Here is a 21,367-nt window from a genome sequence, read left to right as displayed (position 1 = left end):
ATTTTTGGTAATAAGTTGCCATGCTTATTGTTTGGCTTAGGATATAGCTGCTTGTGAAAAACTGCTCTGTGCTCAAACAATCAAAAGTTTTTTGATTGCATCTTCCTTTTGGAATGCATAAATGCTTTATTTCTCTGGGCTAGAGAAAATCCTGAATTTGAGCAGAAGAAGGAACAGAGATCTTTGAATTTAAATGAACTCTAGTCTAGGATTTTTAGTGTGATAGACGCAGCAGAGGCAGTTTGCCATGAACTATATGATTAATAGAAATATAATTCCCCGTCCCCTCCTCCCCCTTCCCCAAACATATTTCCTTTTGCTCTCAACTGAAACAACCCAGGGCTCTTCACACAAAACAGTGACTGTCTGCATGCCTGTAAGTGCAGTATGTGGGGGGGGGGTGTCCTCATACTTGAATTCAGGTTCCCTTTCCTAGCTCTGACACTGTTTTGAAATTTAGCTTTAGGTTAAGTCGACTTCACTCCCTATTCACCTGTTTACAAAAATAGGGTTACTGATGTGCTCTATAACCTTCAGCAAGACTGAAATGAAATGTGCTATGTGAGAGCTAGGTGTGATATTTATGTTTCAGTGGGTTTCTTGTGCCATTTGACAATTGCTTGGTCAATCAATTTGTGAAAATGATTAGGCTGACCAATGCACCAGTATGTGACTTTTCTTCTGGTAGGTTAGTTTTGAAGTTTGTATGCTTACACTCTGTAAGCATGGTAAGCAGTTATATGATGATATTGGTTGGAGTTTCCCAAGGGAAAGTGTCTGCTACAGTACTCTATGAAGTGTGGTATCATTACATCGTTTGTATTGGAGTTATGCAAGCAGGATATACAAGGTTTTTTTTTGTTTATTTTTTTGTTTCATTTTTCTTTTTCCTATGCCCTGTGTCTAGTTTAATACATTCCTGGCCTATGTGACCAGGAAAGCATGGTTAATTTATGATTGTAGCAATTCTGAATACAACATGACCTGATTGGAAGTAAAGCAAGGTAGCATGTGGAATCTGAAGGGTTTTCTTGTTTGTTTGTTTTTTGAGAAGTGGTGATTTATGAGAAGTGGTTATTTCTGTTCATAGATGTGCTGGGCTGGTCCCAGCTGACAGCTGAGCACCCCACCCAGCTGTTCATCACTCCCCACTCTGCAAGCTAGACAGGTTGTCAGAGAGAAACAGGAGGAACAGCAGGAGCAAGAAAACTCATGAGTCAAAAAAAAAAAAAGAAAGAGAAATCGCTTACAAATTACTGTCATGGTTGAAACAGACTCAGCTTGGGGAATTTAACTTAAATTATTGCCAGTTAGTATAAACATTTAATTACTGATCAGGTATTAGGAAAGAAAGAAGGTGAATATTGAAACACCTTTCCTCCTACTCCAGACTCCTCTACTGACTCCTTAATAACCATAGGTTATACTGAGTTGCTTTGGTGAGGGGCCAGGTGGTAAAAGGGGTCAGGGTCAGTGCATAGCAGCTTCCCTCTGCCCATCATTGCTTTTTTCCTATTCTCCAGCATGCTTCATAGAATAAGTGGTTGCTGCCAACCTTTTCTAAAAGGATGTTATATTTTTCCGTTATTTTTTTTAAGTTGTAAAAGAAGAAAGTAACAACTCCAGATGAATGTATAGCACTTGTTTGACCTGACTTGTTTCCATTTTTTGACATTATTTATTATCTTTAGCCCTCTATCCATTTAGCCCTATATCCATTTGAAAAGCCTATTTCAAATAGCAAAATCAGCACTTTTCTCTTGACAGCTATGTTATACAAACATGTACTTTAAATGTGCTGTATCTCTTTCTTTGTCTGGTCTCAAGCAATCTCATTCAAACAGTGTTCAAGCAGTTTTTTAATTAAAAAAAAAAAAAAGGAAAGTTAAAACATAAATATTCAATATACTTACTATTAAAAATATATTAATTGTTGTAACTAGTTGGATCATTTGTTCAATGGCTGGAATATTTCCATTTGGTGGCTATGTGTTGAACTCAAGAAGAATGTGCAACATGGACCACTGTGTTGGTTTGTTACTCATTCTGGAAAAAAAAAGGGGGGGCGGTGGTAGACAGCCCTTCTGATCATTCCTGTTATTTTACATGGAAGTGGCAACATAGAGAAGGTGAAAATCCATTGAAAATACTTAAAAATTTAATACCACTTTAGTTCTTTAATAAAATTGGTGTGTTGTCAGCCTACATAATTTACTGTCAAAGTTAATGGATTCCTCATAATTAACATAATCAGTGATGTTTGTCTGCCGGTACATTTTGTTATCAAATCAGTTGTTTCCTTCATATGTTGTTTGAATGGCGCTTGATGCTTCAGCATTGAGTTGTAATTCAAGAGCAAAATCAAAACTGTTCTTAATTAAGTGACTGAAAACCTGGTAAATACAAAGCTCTGTTGCTTTACCACATATAGCTGAGTGAGGTGACTAATAGATGGAAAATATAAGGTTAGATCATTTTCTTGCCACGTTATTGTGAAAACAATTATGTTTTGTCCTGTGTTATATCATAAGCAATGCTAATGTGATGTAGTGTAGAGAGGCCACCACATCTTCATTAGACATTGCAAGCGATGGCTGTGATTCTGCCTGGGAATTTCAAGAAGTTTTTTCAGTCACTTGTAGGGCTGAACCTGAAGTTAATGGTTCTCCAGCCATTCACCTACAGGCGGTAATTTAGCAAAAAGCCACTTGTGGGGAGAGAACAAGATGTGTATAAGGTAGCAGTGATTTTCTGAGTTTTAGGTGGGTTTTCTATTTAATCTTTCAATGGAAGATAGTTGCATCAGAGCTATTGATCTTATATCTTTACCCAGGCTTCTTGCATAAGTTCAGAGAAATAGTATGTCTGTGTTTGAATTTGACAGTCAAAGGACCATGAAATCATACATATTATTTCTTTTATAAAGTATTTCCTTCTGGAGAAGTTATGAGACTTATGAGTCACTGTTGAATTAATGAGTACTCAAATTTGAGCAGAAGGTTCTGTAAGATGAAAACTGTAAGATATACTGCTGTTGGCATAATATGAATGGGAAATGGAGATGTTCTGAAATTTAAAAAATATATTTTCTTGTCTTTCTGTGTATGTGTTTTTTTTTTCTTTAACAAAGTAATATTTTTTTCATAAAAAAAGAGCTTTGAAAAAAAAATCAAATTGACTCATACAATGAAACAATTCAAAAATTGGAAAAAGTTGAAATTATAAATCAATATTTTGGTTAATTTCAACATTTTTGGAAAGAGGTTGATTTTTATTGCCATGTGTCCCCTTCCCCCACCCCCACTTCAAGTGTGTTTTCTTAAAATTACAAGTAGTAATTTTCTTCCATGTATCTATTTAATGTCATGGGTTTTGGGCTTATGGATGTTATGGCTGGATTATAATGACATAAATAATGTCAGTGCTTGGAAGTTCTCAAAATGGTAAAAACAATATGTGGAATAAAAATGGCTATAGTTATGTTAGCTTATTACTATTTGAAGTGCATTTGCTGGTTCCTACATACATTCATTTACTCAGAATATGTTTGTTTCTAATCATATAGAGAGTCTCAGGCATGGCTCTCAGGTTCTTAGAATGTGTAGGATTGCTAGTTGCCATGCCTTCAAAGTACAGCTCTTTTGTTGACTATGATATTTTTTATTTTAAAGCCGTGGTATAGGTTTGGAACTGTATCCATTTAGGTATAGCATTGTGCTATGCTTTGGAACTCTATACAACATTTACAAGGCACAGTTTGTTAAGCACTTTTGGAGTTTATTTATGAATACATAAGAATAATAGCCTAATGTGCTTGGAATATGATGAGATTTATCTGTTATGGTGCTGGTACCTTCATAAAGTATCTTCTCCTTTTAGGAAGTGTACACTGCTGCTCAATAATGTATTTGCAGTGACAGCTGCATTGCTGATGTCACTCTCTTTGTTGGCGGGATCGTTTGAAATGCTCATACTGGGCCGCATTATAATGGGTGTTGATGCAGGTAAGCTATTATCATGCTGTACATATCTGTAATACTTGCATTACACATAACCCTTCTCTCCCCCAGCCTCTGGTGTCCACCATAATTCTTTCCCCTTTACTTTATCAGCTCCTATAGAATATGCAATGAAAATAATTTCATTGATTAGGAGGATGTAGTCTATTTATTAAAGCTTCTTGCTCTTGTGTGTTTGGAAGTTGTTTAATCCAATGCTAATAGTGGTAGGATTAAATAGGACATTTGGAACATTATCATTCACTCCTAGCAACATTGTCTTCCCAATTTAAAAGTAAATCATGGAAGCACCTCTGTACCAGAGTAGTCTTGCACCTGGTAGTAAAGTTCTCTGCAGCTTTACAGATTTCTAAATGGTTAGAAGTACTAACCTAATATGGAGACAGACTTGATGGAATAAGATGGTTTTATCCTCTCTGTATAGTTACATGAAGTTAAGCAATGGAAAGTGTTTTGGCTTTTGCAACACTGAGCATTTCTGGCAAACTTTGTCTATCTTGTCTATAAGTACAAACTACAGTTCTTTGAAAGTAGATGCGTATTTCACTTGCAATATGCAGTTTATGGGGAATTTTGGTGCTAGCTGCCAATTTTTGTCTCAGACCATCAGCAGATGATCAAATGTTTGGAGCTTTATCAGTATGGTCAGTGAGCTAACCATGGTCATGAATTTGTTTATTCCTGATTTTGAGCAGCATTCTTGCCCCTATTTTATGCCTGCTGTCAAAAGTTTGCTGCACTTATAAGCCTGTATTTGGAGGAAAATCTGCTAATACTTTTCAAAGTGAAAATGTTTCATTTGGCACTGTCTGCTCTCTGTGTCTGATATGTTGTTTTTTCTTCCTTACCTGCACCAGTGCAAACTTCATTTTGCTTCCTTTGGGGTGAACAAATTAAAAATAACAACAAAAACTCTATTCTCTTGGTGATTCTCATCTCTCAGTAACCTTTGCTGCTTCTCTTCAGATAGCAGCCAACACACATCACTGTAGATGTGTAACAGAGATAATCAATCCCATGGGAGTTAAATAGTGCAAAAGTAATTAGGGATGCAGACAAGGTAATTCATATTATCTGTGGAGGTAATTCTGTTATTTGAAAATTTTTATGCCACTTGTGTGAGCAGATTAATACTCAGACTCCTTTCAATAGTTGTTCATTTTGTACTTGGTGTAAGCAGAAGGTATTATGACTTAGTTAATGTTTTTTTTTGTTTGTTTTTTCCACCTTTCTTTTGTAGGCATATCTCTGAGTGCCCTTCCCATGTATTTGAGTGAAATATCTCCTAAGGAAATCCGTGGTTCATTGGGTCAGGTCACAGCAATTTTCATCTGTGTTGGTGTTTTCACTGGGCAAGTTTTGGGGCTGCCAGAGATATTTGGGAAAGTAAGTACGCAACAGACATTTTCCGTGAAAGAACACAAGCATGTTTAAAGAGCAGTATTTTGGTATTTTGACAGAATTCCTTATGAAAATGGGGAACAGAACCATTGCTTTTTTGTTTTGAAGCACTTAAAAATGTTTTCTTCCATATCATTTAAAAGAGTGTGTGTGAGTTTGGTAGATGTTGCAACCAGTTTTAACATCTTGAGCGGATTGTGTGTGCATATGCATGTTTTCCCATCCCATCCCCTTTCTTAATATACATTTATTCATGCTGTTTTCCTGTTTCTTTGATTGCCATGGAAATGCTTAGGAGTTTTTGTGTATTTTATTTATAAGTTTTCAAAGTGAGATAGAATAGAAAAAGTCTTGTTTTGAGTTTGTACAAGAAGCTGACTCTTGCCCAATAATTATAGCGCTTTTTGTCATGCACTCGCAGGTGCAAGAGCAGAATTAGTGTATACCTTTATGTAAAGAGAATATCTGTTTAAGGATATCTGTAGGAGGTTATCTTGCTCCCATAGGCTGAGATTAACTTGGTGGCCACTGGATGTCATCATTACTCTGAACAAATGAAGTCAAGGTTTATTCAGGCTAGCACTTGGAAATACTTTTCAACCAGAGATGAGTCTTCAAGGCAGTGCGGAGGAAGTGTCTGCAGCAATCCTCTTGCAGTGAAACTTGTACTAGGAATCCCTTCTGACAGCCAGCAAAAGTAGTAAACAGCTGAAAAGTGAGGAGAGCTTGTCTTCCCATGTCCATCTAAATTCAACTCCTTGTAAATACATGATAGCATCTTCCCTGACACCTTTATTTTTGTATGACCAGCTCTCTTTTTCTATCTTTTTATCCTTGGACTTACTTACCTAACGTTCTATGATTCTATGATCTTGTTAAACTCTCCTGAAGGCAAATGTTTTGGTTCAACTTACCCTTTAATTGAAGAACAGATTACTTCCCTCTCTCCCCTTTTAAGGCAGCCGATCTTAGGTAAAAACTTAAAATGGCTTTCTGTAATGGCTTCTGTAATGTCCCTTCTCTTGCTCTGAAAGCTAGTGCATTACAAAAGAGTGCTTAGAATATATGTCATCTCTTAAACAGTAGATATTTTTTTTTTTCTAAGCATGCACATGCTTTTAAAGTTGAGGTGTCATGTGAAAATTCTTATTTTCCTGCCAGGTCTCTGGGTTATTTTGAAAAGGATATACTTATTCCTTAGTTTCATATTACTCTTGCTCTTTTTGTTTCTGTTCTCCCCTTCCCTCTGTCTTAATTTTTGTCACTCCCAAATCACGCAGATTACAATTCTGCTTCTACAAACTGCTTTAGTATTCTGTTAGTAAATACTACACCATTAAAGTTAGACATTATATAAGAAGAAATATACTTTATCTGTGGAATTATTCATTTTCAAGATGAGTAATATCAGTATGTAAAAGGAGCACAATTTTGGCTGGCGTGAATTAGCATAGTTCCAATGAAATTATTGGAGTTGGCCTGATTTTTCCAGTTGGGTATGTGGGTGTATTTTCCTTCTAATGCATTAATAAAATTTAGCACCAAGGGAAAACCTCAGGCTGTTTGAAATGTTATTCCCTAGTGCATTCTTAGCCCTCTTTGAAAGCTTTATCAAGATTTCTTTTGGTTTCAGTCAAGCCAGGATTTTTTTCCATAGCTTTGTGTGGTGTTCCCCATGATATCAGTGGGAGTTTTGCACAAGGAACAAACCGTTGCCAGAGGAAATTGCTGCAGAGGGTACATCTGAGGAGTTCACTTCTGTTGAAATTGGAAAGAACCAAAGATGGTGTCTTCTTTGAGTTCTTTGGTTCTTGCAAGACTCTCCTCCTCCCCTTCTCAGCAAACATCTTGCCGTGATTCTGTGAAATTTCAGTTACTGTGTTTGATCATGTTTGAAAGTACATTCAAGACATTTGCTGACTACCTTCTAGATGTCAGCTTCTCACTGATTAATGTTGTGGCTTCTATAATGATGTGAAAGCTTATCAAATTGCTCCCAGAATACCTATTTTGTTCTCCTTTTTCTTCTGTTGGAGAAACCTTTGATGCACTTGAAGTGAGGATAGTATTCCAGATCCACAGCCACCATATTTCAGAGATGGTTTCACATTCATGGTATCTTCTTAATGATTTCACTTGTAACTGTAAAGCAAGCACTTCCTTTCCTCAGAATTCTGAGGCAGTTTCCATTACAACTTAAGCCAAGGCTGTAATATGATGTTCTGTGATATAATTCTACATTTGAATGGTAAGCTCCAATCTGTGGGAGCTTGTCACCAGTGATCAGCATTCTGTGCCACTGATTGCACTAGTATTTGGAAAAAAACATTTTTGATAAGTCCATCTAGCAATGACCAAATTTTAATTATCATGGCTTAAAGCCTCACATGGAATAGTTTTCATTGTTCTGTGGTTGGTCGCTTTTTTCTTTCAGAGTTGGTTGTAAATAATGGTAATGTGAATAATGTAAATAAGTTGCAAATATTCGTCTTCCATCATGATTTCATGAAAATTTTCTCCTGAGGTCTGTCATGTATTACTTGTAACTTAAGCTAATTGAAAGGTTATTAATCATAGTATTTAAGCTGTGATACTTTTGAAGAAAGGAGGAACAAAGACCAAGTTGGGCATCTTGCTGGAAGAGACTGTTTGGAACAGGAAGGGACATGGGGAGAGCTGCAAGCATGGCTTTTTATAAGAGGAGATGACAAGAACATTGCTTGCTTGGCTGAGGAAATAGAGGGAAGGGAGAAGATTTGACTGCACCTTGTTAATGCAGAAGGAAGAACTAAAGAGGGAAGAGCTGCTTAATCTGAAGGACAGTATTGCTACAAGAAGAACTGTTTATAAATGCTCTGTGAATAATTGCATGCTGAAATTCAGCAGTGATGTTTGGAACAGACTTCTGGCTGAAGTAGCTTGAGCAGAAAATTTAACTTTTAAATTGGAACTTGATGCATTTATCTGGATTATATGAGGTTGTTGCCTTCAGTGGTTCTGTAGAAGTCTTTCTACAGAAAAGGAAAGCATTTACATAGACTTTGGGGCATAGCCTTACAAGCCTTTATTAACAACCTGTTTGGTAACTTCCTCATTTGTCAAATGCAACAGTGTTCCTTTAAATGTGGAAATGTGATTAAAACTAGCTCTGAAGCTCTGAGTATTACTTGAGGCAATTCAGAACATGCTTACTTCTTTTTGTGTCAAGTAGGTTAAGCAGCCCCAAAGTGATTTTTAGTAGTCTTTTATTTATAAAGCCTCACACAGGTGAAGCAGGAGGCATGTGCACAGACCAAGATTTGAGGCTGGGGGGCAATGGTCAGGTTTCAGTTCTTTGGCTATGTTACTGCACTGCATGAATGCAAACCTGACAGTTTCAGAGCTCATGCAGAAAATATGTGAAGCACTGAAGTGAAAGAGTAGGAGAGCAAGCGCTCCTCCTCCCCCCCAACCCCGAATCCAGTTCCCTACTTCCTAGACTAATTATGTCATAATTTCTCCTTCAGAAAAATTACCAGTGTTTGTCTTAAAGGCGGTTGCTTGTTTTCTATCATTACAGCCTTCCCAAGCTTTCTACTGGAAGTGTTGATGGTTGAGAATCTAATTTAATTCTTTTATCTTTTTGTGGCTAATTCTGTCAATTTATCCTCATTTTCTTTTGGTCTTTTGGTCACTCTGACTTTTTCCCCACCTACTGAAGTGTGCTCACTTTATCCTCATCACATTACTTGTGATTTTTGTGTTCATAGAATATCCTGAGTTGGAAGTGACCCACAAGGATCAACAAGCCCAGCTCCTGGCTCTGTGCAGGACCACCCCAGAATCAGACCCTGTGTCTGACAGCATTGTCCAAACACTTCTTGAGCTGTGGCAGGCTCTGTGCCATGACCACTGCCCTGGGGAGCCTGTTCCAGTGTCCAACCACCCTCTGGCTGCAGAACCTTTCCCTAACCCCCAGCCTGACCCTCCCCTGTCCCAGCTCCATGCTGTGCCCTCAGGTCCTGTTGCTGTCCCCAGAGAGCAGAGCTCAGTACCTGTTCCTCTGCTCCCCGCTCCCCTCGTGAGGGAACTGCAGACCGCCATGAGGCCTCCCCTCAGCCTGCTCTGTTCTGGGCTGAACAAACCAAGGGATATCAGCCACTCCTCATAGATCTTCCCCTTTGTACCCTTCACCATCTTTGTAGCCCTCCTTTGCACACTCTCTAATAGTTTTATGTCCTTAAGGTTAGTTTCAGGTTAGATCATATCTTCTAGTAAAACAGTCTCTGTAATCTCCTTCTTATCCTAGGTGTCTTCCTCTATATCGATTCTGGTTTTAAATTTAAACGCAAGCAAACAGTTACAGAGATAACTCAGATGAGATGAAATTACACTTTTTTTTTTTTTTTTATTAATCTAAATATTCCTTATTTCCTGATTCTTCTGGAAATGTTTTGGTTGAAATATTCTAGATATACATATTTTTCCACATCATACCATATGGACAAGAACTTGCTAAACACTACTACATCCAATTTTTAAATTATAGTATAAAAGAACAGATGCAAGAAATATAATAATGATTCTAAAACTTGAATACAGACATTCTTTTGGTTTCTGAATATATAGGCTTTTATTCTATTTGTCTCCAAAGGTACTAATTTTAGAGTACTGAGTCTGAAGAATGTGTTCCTAGTGTGCAATGTTTACTAAGAGTGATTATTCCAAAGCAGAAAAGCTGCAATCATGACACTGGTCCTCTGCTGCTGTGCTTTGATATTATTTCCCCTATCTTAATTCCCTCCCATTCACCCAAATCCCAACAACTCTTTTCATTAAAGGTTCTGATTCTGACACATCCTAACCTACGGGAATCCATATCTACTATGTTTCTGTTGAGGGTCGAGGAATTATGTTATGTTAAATCTGGCTGGTGATCAGAACACAGAGCACAGCTACTTTATATGCTGGTGACCTGCTTCTCTCCACAATCCTGACTGCTGTGAATAGCAGTTTGTTTTCATTTGCTAGTATCTTGTTCTAGCCTTCTCTAGTCCACAGCCATTTATTCTTCAGGAAGCCCTGGCAACTGTAGATGACAACTTGATTCTGTCCCTCAGGAATTGAATCATGTTATCTGCCATAAGGTGGGCACTGAATTACTGCTGCTGGCTACAAGATTATTTCATTTGGGGCATTTTTGGTTGTATAGCATGTGCAGCTTTCTACATATTTAACTGAAGGAGAAAACAGATATTTATGATAAAGAAAAAGTATTTCAGACCTGTCACTTTATAAAAACACTGCCCTTCAGGTGTTTTCGCTTTCTCTTTCTTTATGTGATTCTGCAACTAAATAAGCCAGAGCATTTTTTCTGACGGATTGTTCCCTACAGATCCTTTGCCAGTGCATTGTCAACTTTAGTTCTGAAAGTTCAAATTTACTTTTACGGTCTCAGGGGAATATTCCATGGCCTTAATTCTGGTGTATTCTGGGTATTCTCAAATGGTATCTCTCTGTAAGCAACTCATCTGTTTCTTCTTGCATGTAAGCTTGTGTCCCACTCCAAAGGTTTTTCTTAGTTTGGTAACATTTTTAAAATGTTTTAGACTACCAAGCTGATTTTTGTCTATTGCTTCAGCTTCTTTAATGAAGGTGGGCTTTAATCTTTCCTTTAATGATGGAAGATATAGTTTATGAATATATTTGCTGTAGTAACTCATTTCATATTTGTTATGCATTGACCCTCAGTATCTTTTCCATTTTTGTACAGAAATGAGAAAGGGTAAAAATATTTCAGTGTGTGTGTATTCAGGACAGGTAAAACTGAAACTGCTGCATGTTGCCATTTTTTCCTCAGACTTTGCCTTTCAGAGCCCTATTTCCTGTGGTGTGTAATGTTTTGCTAAGGTATAGTTGTTTCTCCAGCAATTTCCTCTAGTGGGTGCCTGGCTCTGGCTGCTGTTTAGACCAGAATGTCTGTCTGCCATGGGTAGGCCAATGGAAAAATAGATCTTGTTTACTTCAGGAGTCTTATTTTCTATACTTCAAGTCTTTTTATGTCATACTTGTCTAGCTAGATTGCACTGTGTCATGGTGAGTAGCATGTCATCCTAGAAGCCTTGCTGTGCTTATCTCCAAAGGCCTATTAGGGCAACACTTTCTGAACAATACCTATTGCTGCTGTAGGTGTATCCGGGGGGGGAGGGGGAAACCAAAAAAAAAAAAACCACCACGAAAATAAAGCAAATGGAAAAACTGCTGAAAGTGTGGTAAAATTCATGATGTGTCCATCTCTTGAATGATACAGGTAGTTTTAGTCACTCTATTTTAACAAGAACAATACAAGGTACAGGACAGAGCAGCAGTGATCAGAGGCAGGAAGGGCTTCCTGAAGAGAAAAGACTTGTTTAAGGTTTGATGGCTTTTATGTGTAACCCCATGTGGAGTAAACAGATTTAAAAGGAAGAAAAAAAAGTATCTGAGAGAAGACCCAAAACTTTTCTTCTGAATACATCTTGAAGTGATACACTGCATTTTTTTTTTTTAGATTTTTCTCTGCCTCTTCTAAATACATTCAGAATTTGCTATTGCTACAATTTACTAACTCTTTATTAGTTAGATGTTGTCTTTTGTCATTGAAACAACATGAATTGTAGTTTATATTCTACTTTTTGAGGAATTTGAACAGCTTTAATGCTGTCTAGCAATTACCTGTTTATACAAAAGGAATTGGAAATAAGTCTGTAACATATGATGATACTAGGCAAAATCCTCCCACAGATCTTTTTTTTTTTGTAATAGCAGAAAAAAAATAAATGTTGTTGATGTAAATATCAATTTTTATGGCAAAAAGAACTAAATTTGGTAAAGGACTAATGAACTTAATCTATACTGTAGCTGTACTTTATGCTAGTAAGGCTAGTAAGAAAATATAACTGTGATGAACCCCTTTCAAGTTAGTTCTTCTTTCAAATAGAATAGTGATTTATTTATTTATTTTTAAATCGAACTGTAAGAACTTCTGCAGATTGTCAAACTTGTCAAACTATAATTTTCTTTACAAAGACTCTTGAAAATGGCATATTTGAAGTGATAGATTGTTGTGTACTTAGGAAAGTTTATATAGAAATCTTTCATAATGCTTTACTAAGTTCTTTCAAAAATATTTCTTCACTTGCACTAAAATAGACAGTGATGAAATAGGCAGTTTTATAGACTGTTTAGTTGAAGTCTGTTCCAAAAACTAAGCTTTGACTTTACTTGTCAAAGCTTCATTTTTAGTGGTTTTTTTTTTTCCTTGTTTTTCTTTTTCTTTTTAACTGATCCTTCTTCTTGACTCTTGACTGACATCCAAGGACTCCTTAAAAACTGTCTGCATATTACAACTGAGAAAAAGCAATTCAGAATTGCTCTGGGGACCCACAGACTGTAGAGGGACACCAATGACCAAATGTCTGCCTGAGATGCTCTTTAAATGAATCTTACTCACTAGCATTATAATACAAAATAAGAATCAATCAGTCCTCCTCATATTTTTCTGTGACCTCTTTTGTTCTATACATCTATTTTCCCCTTGAACCATGAGAGTGACTATGGCTAAAGGTATTTATCTTTCAATGTATAACTGAGAATTTATATCAGAATATAGACCCAAGAGCTCTTGTGGAAGAAAGAGATAGAGGAGAACTTACACAGGTGAACACTAGCCACTGTGTGAAGCATCTTGGAAATGAAAGCTAAATGCTGTTTACATAACACGAGAACAAGATTTTGTTGCTTCCATTAGAGTAGGACATACACTAGTTTCCCAGAATCACTCTATTTCCCAGAATGTCATATTTGTAATGAATACAAATATCTCTCTGTTTAGAACAGAGAAGTATAACACCTTCATTATGTCCAGTCATATTCCAGAAATCACAGAATCACAGAATTTTCTAGGTTGGAAGAGACCTCAAGGTCAAATACAACAGAATCACAGAATTGTCTAGATTGGAAGAGACCTCAAGATCATCGAGTCCAACCTCTGACCTAACACTAAAAGTCCTCCACTAAACCATATCCCTAAGCTCTACATCTAAACATCTTTTAAAGACCTCCAGGGATGGTGACTCCACCACTTCCCTAGGCAGCCCATTCCAATGCCTCACAACCCTCTTGGTAGAGAAGTTCTTCCTAATATCCAACTTAAAACACCCCTGACACAACTTTAGCCCATTCCCCCTTGTCCTGTCACCAGGCACATGGGAGAATAGACCAACCCTCACCTCACTACAGCCTCCTTTAATGTACTTATAGAGAGCGATAAGGTTGCCCCTGAGCCTCCTTTTCCCCAGGCTGAACAAACCCAGCTCCCTCAGCCACTCCTTGTAGGACTTGTTCTCCAGACCCCTCACCAGCTTCATCGCCCTTCTTTGGACTCACTTGAGCACCTCAATGTCCTTCTTGTAGCAAGGGGTTCCAACAAAGTGGAACACAGGCTAGTTGGAGGCCATTAAGTGTACCCCAGGGATCAACCTGACTAACATGTTCATTATTGATCTGGATGATGAGGAAGAATGCACCCTTAGCAGGGTTGTTGATGACACAAAACTGGGAGTAATAGATGTTATTGCCCATTGGTTTTCCTTCTATCCAGAGAGACATGAACAGGCTGGAGAAATGGACAGAGAGGAACTTCATTGAAGTTCAACAAGGGGAAGTGCAAAGTCTTGCACCTGGGAAGGAACAACCAGTACATGCTGGGGGTCACCCAGCTGGAGAGCAGCTTGGCAGAGAAGGACCTGGTGGGCACCAAGTTGAACATGAGCCAGCAATGTGACATTGTCAAAAAGAAGGCTAATGGCAGATTGACCTGCATTAAGAGGAATGTTGGCAGCAGGTCAAGAGAGGTGATCCTTTCCTTCTTCTCAGCACAGGTGAGGCATAACCTGGAGCACTGTGTCCAGTTCTGGGCTCCCCAGTACAAGAGAGACATAGATGTACTGTAGAGATACCAGTGAGCCAGTGAGGGGAGATGAAGATGAGGAAGGAACTCGAGTGCTGCATCCAGGTTGGGGCTCCCAGCAAAAGAAGGATGTTGACCTGTTAGAGCAAGTCCAGAGGGGGGCCACCAAGATGATCAGAGGGCTGGAGCACCTCTCCTATGAAGAGAGTCTGAGAGAGCTGGGGTGGTTCAGCCTGGAGAAGGGAAGGCTCTGGGGACACCTCATTGTGGTCTTTCTGTACTTGAAGTGGCTTATAAAAAGGTTGGAAACCAACTTTTTGGTCAGGAAGATAATGACAGTACAAAGGGTAATGGTTTTAAACTAAAAGAAGGTAGAATTAGGTTAGATATTAGGAAGAAATTCTTTAATATGAGGGCAATGAGGCACTGGAATAGGTTGCTCAGAGAAGCTGTGGATACCCCATTCCTGGAGGTGCTCAAGGCCAGGTTGGATGGGGCTTTGAGCAACCTGGTCTAGTGGAAGGTGTCCATCATGCAGGAGGGTTGGAACTATATGATCTTTAAAGGTCCCTTCCAACCCAAACCATTCTGTGATTCTATGGGAAAAATAAACTAGGAACTAGGTTCATCAGTGCTGGTCCCCCAATTTTTTTTTTTTTTTTGTTTAGGAGTTGCCTAAGTTTGGAGTAAGCTTCATTAAATATTGAGGAGGAGTTTTCAAATTCCTGTGTAAATGCAATGCCATTGAGACAGACTTACAAAAGGTCAGTCCAGTCTACCCTGGTCCTTATCATTCCTCTGAACAGCTGAGCTTGCACAAAGTTTCTTAGAAGCAGACAAGCAAAGCCTCTTCATATTCTTCTAGTAAAATGCAAAACTCTGACCTAAAGACTAGAGCATTCCCCAGAAGAATGTTTTAAAATGTATCTTAAGGATACAGCAGACATATTGGTACTTGTAAATGGCTGCTCAAATCCATAAGGGGATGGTATCTCCTAATTGTAGCTCACAAAAGCAGCTGTACAAAGATACAAATTTCTAAATACAATCTTAAGGAAAAAAACAAACAAACAAACAAAAAGGACTTTCAGTGCTTATTTAGATAATCACAGATTTCAGCAGGTGCTTTTCTGAGCCTGCACTTCTGTAAACTGGTACCAGACATGTCAATTAAGAATTACTTGAGATAGAGATTTTTAAGATGACAATCCTTTTTAAAGTATTCTCTTAGTCCCTTCTTTTAAGAAATGGGAAATTTCTTTCATCTTTTCAGAGTAACACATAAGACACAGAGTTACCTATTGCTGAAGCAATTTCCATGTCCTGTATCAAAATATTTGCGCTTAACTGCAAGCTATGAGTTGCTGAACAAGGGCTTGGAGGTCACCTTACCCAAAAGTTGAAGGGAATTTGCTGTGTAGTCACCAGGATAGAAAAGCATGGCCTTGGTCACACTGACAAGGATACAGATATGCTGCCAGGGCCCTTTGGGCTATTGCATATTCACAGGACAATTTTCAATACTAGATCAATAATAACCATGGGATGAGAAGGTCTGTTCTGTTACACCAGCCCTGTTGGTAGGATGTGGTGGGTATTGTTGGTATATTTATAATGGAGACATTAAGTGAGGTATTTTGCTTATATCTACTGTGGACCAGCTGAGGTTATGTATTTACTAGGGATCATAAATCAACATTTTATTGGTTCCCCCAGACAGACACAAAGGTATTTATTTGTTCTTTTTCTGTACAGAACTCATTAAGTAATGCATGGGAAAACAGCTGTGAGTCTTTGTAAATGCAAATGAGTTTCATTCCATTAAAGTTGTGCTGTGAGGCTTAAATTCCTGCAGTTTTAGGAATAACACGTGGCTGATTGGCATTGTGTAATATCCAAATGTTCCAATTTTGCATTGGGTAGGGGAACGTCCTGTAGGAGAGGATTTGTCTGAGTGTGGTTATAGAAGAAAAAAAATAATATATGTATTTATTTATTTTTAGACTTATTGCTGAACAGCAGACAATGCCAGCGCATCTAACATTTGGATGACAGTTTCTCATCTTTGAGGATTTTCTCATAGACAGTTGAAACAGTGCCCACCTAACACTTGAGATGATGAGGTTTATATGTAGGTGTACTTTATTTAACTAGATCAGATGAAAAAACAGTGGATAAGCCTTATTGGAAAGAAGGCCTTCAACAGGTTTGAAGTAAAGAAAGATTTCAAAATACCATGAAAGTTGAGGGTAGTTATTCATAGTTTGTCAGACAGCTTTCTCTTGATCCACCAAAATAATAGTTAGCACGTTGAACTAAACACAGAGTAATTGTTTTCCACTTATATTTAAGGTTTGACTTTTTGCTTTTGTCAGATTTAGAACCAAAAAACTATCAAACAAAAACAAACAAACAAACAAAAAACACTAAACAAACAAAAAGCTTTTTCCACCTATTGTGGTTGACTTACTAAAAAGCGTGTTTACGAACCTCATCTTATCTGGTAGTAGTTGGACTCCACTTCATTAGTTTATGAGTAGGTATAGACAAATATTTAGATGATGTCTCCTTAGTGTCTGAATATCTGATAATATCTGGTATCTGATAATATTTACAAATCTGTTATTAAGGAATAAATCTGAAATGACTTGACCTGTGGCTTCCTTCCCAGTGTGCTTCACAGTCTGGGAAGATAATGACCACTTAAACCTTTTTGAAGGTTCTGGATGATTAAAATTTCAGTTATAATTCCCATTGTCCTTTATAAAATCACCCATTACTGCAAATTCATGTCCTAATATGTAAATTTGTCCTTTACAAATTGGATATTAATACTGTGGTTAAATTGGTCAAGCATCATAGGTTAGCATGCAGTCATTAGAGTTGAGTAGTATTTTGTAGACTTGCATTTCTTAGTTTGCTTTTGGAACCATTGACAACAAATAAAATCAGGAGATATATACTGGATTGGTATTGCACCTTTGAGGTTTTTTTTTATTATTATTTAAAATAAATGTCAAATTAAAATGATTTTTTTTTAATCTAAACAAGATTATTGCTTTTAAAAATGTGTCAAGATAAAATGTTCAGCTATTTCAGTTGATCTTAAAACAGCAATTGCTGCCTGTTTGTTTTAAATTATTTATATATTTTTCTTAACTTTTATATACCTTATTCTAACATTTATAACTTTAGTTTGGCAAAATACAACCACACATGCACACAAAAAATGACATACACTGTAATTTCTAGATGCCCTGAAGCATCCTGCCTCACCTCCTGCTGCAGCCCCAGAATGATACAGGTCTCTTGAGTTTTGTGTGTCACATCTGCCAGTCCTATGCAGATATCTAAGGTATACTACAGCATCAAAACGATACATACACTATGCTCAAACAACTGAATGTTATCCTCTTCAATTACTTTAATTTACTATTTTATACTGTATTATTATGTATTATTATTATACTGTATTATGGAAGTTAACCTGATCCCACATGCTTTTCTGCAATGAAGTCTGTCAGAAATTCTGTGTAGCTGCAATATACTTTTTATGTTTATTTCTAAATATACTCAAGTTATGCTCACTGCCGAAAATAATCCCATCTGAAAGCTTGCTATTTCCTATTGCTATTTTTCAGAAATGAATAAACAAAGTAGGCAGCAATTATGCCATTTAAGTGTTAGGTAAAAAATAAATAAATAAATAAATAAAATTAGCAATTGTTGACTCCATTAAAAAGTTGAACAAATAGGCATTATGGTAACTCTTAATTTTCTGTCTCAATATGGACAACATGATCTAACAAGCAATTTAATGAACATGAGGTCACAGAATTTGGACACCAACCATTTTCAAGACTGTTCTAAGTCCTGATCCAAAGGTGATTCAATCTGTAACAAAAACCTCCCACTGACTGCTTTGAATTTTAGATTAGGATTGTACAGCCATAAGTCTGGTAACTTTATATAGTGTATAATACCTGGAAAGATGCTGAGACTTGAGTAGTAGTGTTGTCAAGCTATATCTATAGTAGTGACATAGAAATAAACATCCACATGGGTGCAGAATTGAGGGGAAAGATGTGTACTATTTGGGTTACCTATGTTTTAAACAAGAAAGTAAGCAATTCATAACTCTGTCATTAAAACTTATTATGACAAATGGGGGTTACAAGTTGTATGCAGCAGGGATGCAAGTGTTGATTGATGAAGTTAGCTACCTCTGCAGGCAGAGGAGGCTGTAGAGACAAGACTGGAATGGCACCAGGAAAATAAGAGGAAGGCAGTTAGTTGTCTTGCACATTACACAAGTAGCTGGTCTTAACTGCCTCATGTTCATCATACCCTTGACTTGCAGAAAAGACAATTTTAATGCTAAGAAATTAGTTCCACCTTGATGCTTTTTCAGTCCTTGGCCCCAAGCCAGTAAGGTTGTCCTTTACCATCAGGAGTATATTCTGTGGAACAGTAATGGATGAACAAAGAAATGCAAGACTTGTGCAAGATTTTCAGTTTTGCACATGCAAGTAAGTCTACTCAGCCCGTTTGGAGCAGGGATGTGATTTTTCTGTGTGACAAACAGAATATTTGTGGTATAATATGAAGTTTTCATACTGAGTCTCTATTAAAGAGTATAAGATTCAATTACTTGAACACATCGCTATACGGTATTATTTTGATGCCCTAGCACACCTTAGAAGTCCGCATGGGACTGGCAGATGTAACACACAAAACCCAAGAGACCTGCATTATTCTAGGGCTACAGAAGGAGGTGAGGCAAGATGCTTCAGGGCATCTAGAAATTACAGTAGATGTAATTCTTTGTATGTGTGTGTGTATGTGTGTGATTATATTATGCCAAAATAAAGTTGTGAACATGTTCCCAATTCTTTTAGGAATATGAAAAAGCAGATAAATCCATCTTGTATTAGGTGCTGTTCTCCACATACAAAATGGGGAAAATGTGTCATTTTTCATAAGAAAAGAATTATGCAAAAAATCATTATTGCTGCTAGTGTTAACTGTTTTTGTAAACCCGTCATAACCCATTCCCCACTCCCAAAGGAGTTAATTCTAGAATAAATATTCAGAGGAGTTGTGAATAGTGACTGGTAAATGGACATTGAATACCTTCTCATGGACAAATCATATTTCATGCTGTGCATTGAATGAGAAAAAGGGATAGTGACTATTTATGCTTCTATATTAAACATATTGTTTTAATTTAATCCAAAAGTTTCAAGCAGTAAGCTAAATGAGCCCCTGATATTTCCATGAGGTGGCATGGCTGTTATTCTTTTAAAGGTATGCTTTCAAGAAATTATGTGTATATATATACACACATAATACACACACATATATATATGTGTGTGTATATATATATTCATATACATATGTATATATACACAAAGAGTAGAGTCTGTGGCAGTCATGTGTTTCCTAACTCAGTCTTTTTGCTCTTATTACACATCTTGTCTAGTAGACTTATTTGGCCTAATCATTTTTTTCTAAAAATGAGTATCCATGTGTGGGCCAGTACAGCACTTCTTCTCACCTCTGTTTTATGACCCTGACAACATCTTTTTTAATTTTATATGTATATGTATATTCTTAGCCTTTCCTGTGTGGAAAGTGTCTTCAAATTTTATCAATAAAATCTTCCTAATCAACAAAAAATTTAAATGTAGCCAGAGCTTAAATAGGTCATTGAAGTCCATATAGTTCACTAGTCCATCTGTCAGCAGTAACCATCGTTATTTTCCCCATGCCAGTTTATTTTCCACGTTTTAATTGTTACAATATGTTTAATTTTCTACTTTTTAATTAGTAATTTTCTGACAATAACATTTGCTTTACTGTATTCTGATAAAAGTTAATCTTGTCTAATTGATAAACCTGTGTCATGTTTTTATCCATTTTTTTTCCCACCACGTGTTTCTACAGCTTTGCACTTTATTATATCAAACTGTGAATGAGTCTGTGGATGTCAAACTTGCTCTATTATTTAGCTGTCTTTTGTAAATAGATCAAAGCTGGGTTTTTTGTGCTCCAGCCTAAGCAAATATTCACAATGTGACAGTTTAAAATCTTACAATCTTGACAAGTTATTTGTACAAGTTCTAAGCAGGTGATGAGTCAAGTCCTCTGTAATTAAAATATTTATTGCTTTTCTCAGTTTTTCCTGAGATAAAATGTGTTGTTTTCATTTCTCTCAGTAATTTCTGTGTTATTGTCCTTACTGACAGCTGAGGCAAAATGTTACAGTGTTTTCTAAGTTGACGCCTAAAATGTCTTTTCACCTTATTACTTTTTCTGAACATTGTCCCTGTTTGTTCAGATTCTATTAATCCTTAAAAAGGTTAGGGTACCCTACTTTTCTCTGCTTCCTTTAATTCTTTTTATAGGGTCTAATTCTGCTTGATCTTCAGCAATGTGTACTTTATACTTTCAGACCAACAAGTGTAGCTCTTTTATGTATCTTTTTAAACTCAGTTTAGTCCTGATATTTCTTTTCTGTATAGGGATGAAGAATCTGAATATGGATAATGTTAATTAAGAGAAAAGCAAGTAGAACCCATTCCAAATGGATGGAAACATTTCCACTAAACTCAGTGATTTACCAATGTTTGTTGTTGTTGTTTCTGTAATATGCACACCGTTAAAAATGAAATAAATTTCTTAACCTTCCTATCAAAATGAAATGTTTGCCCCTTATCTAAAGGGCAAAACAGCAGTTTTATCACAAATGTATGAATTTGATTCAATTACAAGTTCAGAAATGCTCGAATTTCCTTGTAGAATGTTTAGAAGTGTAGAAGTATATTTCTGATTGCTTTACCTTAATTTTTTTTATGAGTTAGCATAATAAAAAGTAAATATAAAATCTTTCATAGAGGAAATAAAGGAAGCTCAGTGTTTTATGTAGTGAAAATAAATGCCTTATTATTCTGTCAAGTTCTTAATTATTGTGAATGATAAGTTCAGAAGTTTAGTTTCATTCATAACTTTTTCAAAA

General features: G+C 36.8%; 1 protein-coding gene across 5 annotated transcripts in view; it reads left to right on the top strand.

Moving 5' to 3' along the window:
• Positions 1 to 21,367, top strand: part of SLC2A9 (solute carrier family 2 member 9) — a 129,993-nt gene that overhangs the window by 39,538 nt on the left and 69,088 nt on the right. For all 5 annotated transcript variants that reach the window (XM_084517632.1, XM_084517630.1, XM_084517629.1 and 2 more), the window contains 2 exons: positions 3,880 to 4,004; positions 5,260 to 5,405. In XM_084517632.1, the coding sequence (XP_084373758.1) occupies positions 3,880 to 4,004; positions 5,260 to 5,405 (271 nt within the window). The remainder of the gene's footprint in view (positions 1 to 3,879; positions 4,005 to 5,259; positions 5,406 to 21,367) is intronic.

This window comes from Aythya ferina, assembly GCF_964211825.1.
Source record: "Aythya ferina genome assembly, chromosome: 4".
Taxonomy (NCBI): Eukaryota; Metazoa; Chordata; class Aves; order Anseriformes; family Anatidae; genus Aythya; species Aythya ferina.
Note: the sequence above shows the minus strand (reverse complement) of the source record. Positions and strands in the feature narration are given on the sequence as shown.